General features: G+C 27.2%; 2 protein-coding genes across 2 annotated transcripts; both read right to left on the bottom strand.

Annotated features, from left to right (window-relative positions):
• Nucleotides 1–34: 34 nt before the first annotated feature.
• On the bottom strand, nt 35–667 carry ENU1_047750 (hypothetical protein; the record flags this gene model as incomplete). Its single annotated transcript, XM_008857761.1, has 1 exon — nt 35–667. The coding sequence occupies one exon, from the start codon at nt 665–667 to the stop codon at nt 35–37; it is 633 nt and encodes a 210-aa protein (XP_008855983.1).
• Nucleotides 668–767: 100 nt separating this feature from the next.
• Nucleotides 768–4,448, bottom strand: ENU1_047740 (SMC4 protein, putative; the record flags this gene model as incomplete). Its single annotated transcript, XM_008857760.1, has 1 exon — nt 768–4,448. One exon carries the CDS (start codon nt 4,446–4,448, stop codon nt 768–770), a length of 3,681 nt encoding a protein of 1,226 aa, XP_008855982.1.
• Nucleotides 4,449–4,913: the final 465 nt, after the last annotated feature.

Genomic DNA, 4,913 nt, shown 5'->3' with positions numbered 1-4,913 from the left:
TAAAATTAAATAAAGTCCCGTTGAATATAATAAATTAAATTAGTTGTTGATACTCACACTCAAATTGAGCTGTTATCACAGAGTTATTTAATTTTAACAAACAATTTTTGATTGTTTGAGTCGAAATACTCCTTCGAGATAAATCTGCCAATCTAAGTGCCATAAAAATGTCACCTTGAGATAAGTAGATATCAATCAACTCTTCATACTTATTTGTTCGTTTTAATATGTCTATCCCAGCATAAAACAATGAACTAGACTGATGCTTGTACGAAATGAGTTTCATAGCAATTGCTTTATTATCTGGAATTAAATGATATTGTAATAATTGAGTCAACATATGTTCTTTTTTTGTGTTTATGGATAAATCAATTAATTTACAATAAATTTCAAGAGGAATAAAGATTTCACGATCTGTTGGAGTAATGACTAACTGAAATAATATCTCTTGAGTGTTTTCTAAGGAAAGGCTGGATATGTCTATTAACAAAGAAAGGTCATGGATAGTGAAATGTTGTCTGTTATATTTAGAACCAATTAAAGTAATAATGGCTTGAACAACACCTTTCATTTCTTGTATATTACCATTTTGAAAAATTTCTGAGCAATAGGTTTTAATACTATCCTTGTCTTTTCCTTTCAGTGCATCAAGAAATAACGTTTTCATCTTTGTTAGAATGGATATTTTGTTAACACTAGATTTATTCATTTCAAAAAGTGTAATGAAATTTCACGTTACTTTTCTTGGAGAATTTTCATTAAAAAAATCAATTATTGTTCAAGTTATAAGCATTTGGGTTAAATGAAACAGAACATGATACATCTTTTACTTTATATACTCCCATCAATCTATCTGCTAATTCAAACATCTCTGGACGTAGTGAGATAATAGTGAATTGTGCATTTTTTGTACGTTCTTTGATATAATGAGCTATAATACTAACATTTCTAAAATCTAACGCAGCATCTATTTCATCCATAACATAAATTGGTGTTGGTTTGTAATGATGTAAAGCAAATATAAGTGCTAATGAACTCAATGTCTTTTCTCCTCCTGATAAATTAGCAATATTTTTCCAGGCTTTTTTTGGTGGTCTAACGCTAAACACAACACCTTCAGTGAATGGGTTTAAGGTATCAACGAGTTCAAGTTCAGCAACACCTCCTTGTGTCAGTAAATAATACATTTCTTTCAACTTGAAAGATATCTCTGTTAGTCCATTCATAAATTCATCAAAACGTTTTTTCTTCAATGTTTCTAATGTTGTTTTACAATCCTCTTGTTTTTTCATAGCCTCATTCATGACATCCCATTTTTCTTGATACTCTTTGTTAACTTTGATGAAAGTTGCAATGATTTTCAAATTAACATTTTCTATCATATTTTCAATTTTTTTCTTTTCATCTTCTATCATAGCTAATACTTCTTTTCGATTAATTTCTTTCAATTCATCTACAACATCTTTAAGTGAAATACCAATAATTCGAATTTTTTCTTCATCCATTTGATTATCTGTTTCATTATGATTTAACACATTTTCAATATATTCATCCTCTTCATGAATTTCCGCAATATGTAATAATTCTCGAATATGTTTAAAAATAGAACGAATTTCTTTTTCACAACGTTGTCTCTTTTCAGTTAATTCGGAGTTATTTCCATTAATTTCTTCGATTTGTTCTCCAATTTTTTCTTCTTCAGTTTCTAGTTCTTCAATACTTTTAAGAAGAATTTCATATTCTTCTTCGATTTTTTTTAACTCATCATTTTTTTCATTTAGTTCTTTCTTTGTAAGTTTCATTTGAGTTTCGTCAATTTTTATTTCATCTTTTTCCATCCTATTTTTCAATTCTTCCAAATGAATATTCATTTCTTTGAGATAACTATTCCATTCATCAATTTTACTTGTACTTCCACTAATTTCTAATTCTATTCTATTATATTCTTTTGTATTTCTTTGATTTCTTTCATTTATATCTTGTAAATTTACTTTAATAATTTTCATATCAAGTCCTTCTAACTTTTCTAACTCTTTTTGTTTTTGTTCCAATTGTTCAAATAACACTTTGTTTTGTTCTTCTATCTTTTGAATCTCTTCTTCACTTGTTTGTTTTTTTATTTCAAATTCTTTGCAAATTCGTGTAACTTCTCTTTCTCTAGCTTCAACATCGAGACTTCCTTTTTCAATTCTTTTTTTCAATTCTTTATTTTTTTTCTTTAAGTCATTTAATTGTTCTTGTTTTATTGTACTTTCTTTAATCTTTTGTGCATTCTCTTCTATTTTCTTCCTCTGTGTTTCAACTTCTTTTCTTATTTCTTCAAATTGACATTCTTTTTCTTCAAGTTCCTCTTTCAACTTTTGAAGTTCCTTTTGCTCTTCTTTTGATAGAGCAACCTTATTCATTCCTCCTTTTAATACAACATTCCCTCCTCCTGTAATACTACCAACATTGTCAAGTAATTCTCCATTTAACGTAACAACCCGTTGTCGTGTTTCTCCAAATGCTACTTCTCGTGCTATTGTTAAATTTTCACAAACCAAAGTATCTCTTAATGCAAAATAGAATACTTCCCTTGCCCATTCCTCACAATCAATCAAATCAACTATTCTTTCACTTTTTGGTATTTTTTTCCAATTTCTCCAATTTGGTTTTACTTTCATCTTCTCTAAAATAATTAAACTAACTCTTCCAAGTTGTCTTTCTTTACATATTTCACTTATCTTTTGAGCACCCTCTATACTTTCAACAACAATGTAATCTAACATTCCACAAGATGTAGTTATTGCAATATCATATTTCTTTTCAATACTTCCTAAATCTCCAAGTCTTCCTTTTAATCCTTCAATTTGTTCTTCTTGAATAACTTTAATTATTTTAGCAATTTCTTTTTTATTTTCTGCAACTTCACAAACTTGTTGTAATTGTTGAATAAGGTCTCTTTTTTCTCCAATATCTTCTTTTAAATTTCTCATTTCTTGCTCTAAACCCTTCCTACGTTCTTCATTTTCTCTTTCTTCTTCTTCCATAACTTTTTTTAAATGCTCCTCTCTTTCTATTTCTCTTACTTTTTCTTCTATAGTTCTTTCATTTTCATTAAGTATTTGTGAAATATTTTTTAATTCATTTTTTATTGTTTCTAATCCTTCTTTTTTTCCTTCAATCTCTGCTTCCTTTCTACTATTTTCATTCCTTAATTCTTCAATTCGTTCTTCTGGCTCTTTTAATTTTTCCATAAGGTTTTCAATTTCTTTCTTAACAGGTAAAGTCTTTTCTTTTACCTCACTAGTTTGTTTTTCAAGGTCACTTTTTAATTTTTCAATTTCCTCTTTATCTTTTTCCATTGTTTTTGATAATTGGTCGTACCTTCGTTGTTTACTTTCAATTTTTTCTTTTTCATCTTTGATCTTCTTTTCCATTTCTTTAATTTCTTTTTCATTTCGAAGAACCGCTTTTTCATTTTGCTTCTTTTCTTCTTCAGCTCTTGCTTTCTTCTTCTTAGCACTGTTGATCAAACCCTTTTGCTTTTCATATTCTTTTTCAATTTTTTTTATATCTCTTCCTTTTTCTTCAATAATCTTATCTTTAGTTGTCTTTTCTTTCAACTTTTCATTTTTTGCGTCTTGAATAATTTTTCGTTTTTGTTCTAATTTTTCTCGCTCTTCTTTACTCTCAACTTCTTTCTCTTCAACTGCTTTTAATTCTAGTTTATTCAAATTATTCTTTAATCCACACATTTTATATTCTTCTTTTAAATATGAAATAGCGTTCTCTTTTTCTTTCAATATCCCATTTCGTTCTCGTTCAATAATTTTAAATCTATTTGTCTTTTCATGTACTTCATCATTTAATTTTTCAAGTTCTGATGTTCCTTTTTCAATCCCTTCGATGTATTGAGATGTACCAATAATATCTTCAAGAAATTCAAGCATTCCATCTTCTCCATTTTTAGACTTTGTTGGCATTAAAGCGATTCTTTCTACTTCACCTTGTAAAATAAGGAATCTGTTATTTAATAAATCAAACCCTTTAGACCTCATCTTCTCAAGAATCGCATCAAATTTACATACCACTTCATCAATCATAAATTTTGAAGTTCCATCTCTAAAGACTGTTCGAGTAACAGTAAATCGTGTATTAGGTAAATAAGATCCTTCTGTATCAACATTAACAAGATGAACATCAACCCTTGCTTCAGTACAATTTGGATGAAGAGCAGACTTATGAATAAGATCTGCTACTTTTTGTTGACGTATTTGTTTTGCCCTTCTTCCAAATACAAATAATAATCCATCAATTACATTTGACTTTCCACACCCATTGGCACCAACAATTGCTGTAAATGATTCATGAAATGGACCAAGTTCAACTTTATCATAATATGACTTAAAATTATAGAATGTCATCTTTTCAATTATCATTCTACTCGTTTGATTCACTTCTTCCATCTTTCAAAAATGTTCTCTAAAAATTATAGTTTTTCACTTTTCTTCTTTTTTTGACTAAACATTTTTATTAATTAATATTTGTTATTAATAACGCTTTTATTATTATTTTTATTCTTTCAACTTATTCTATGAGTTACTGAATGAAAATAATAAAGATAAACACTATTTTATTCATTTATTTGGTTTTATTTAAATTGAACGTATTAAATATTAAATAAAATGATAAATATCTTGGTATATTTAACAACATAAATACAACATTAATAAGAAGGTTATTATTAAGCAATTAAAGTTTGAGTGATTTTTTTATTTGAATGAAACAAGTTTTTATTAATATTATAAGTGATATAAATCAATTATTTTTTATTTTTTTTTTAGAAAAAAATTGTATTAAAAACAAAAAAGAATGATGAAAAAGTTAAATTCAAAACTTGTTTTTTACTTTTTGAAAGTTCTTCCTGAAGC

This window comes from Entamoeba nuttalli (assembly GCF_000257125.1).
Source record: "Entamoeba nuttalli P19 unplaced genomic scaffold asmbl_2909, whole genome shotgun sequence".
NCBI lineage: Eukaryota > Evosea > Mastigamoebida > Endamoebidae > Entamoeba > Entamoeba nuttalli.
Note: the sequence above shows the minus strand (reverse complement) of the source record. Positions and strands in the feature narration are given on the sequence as shown.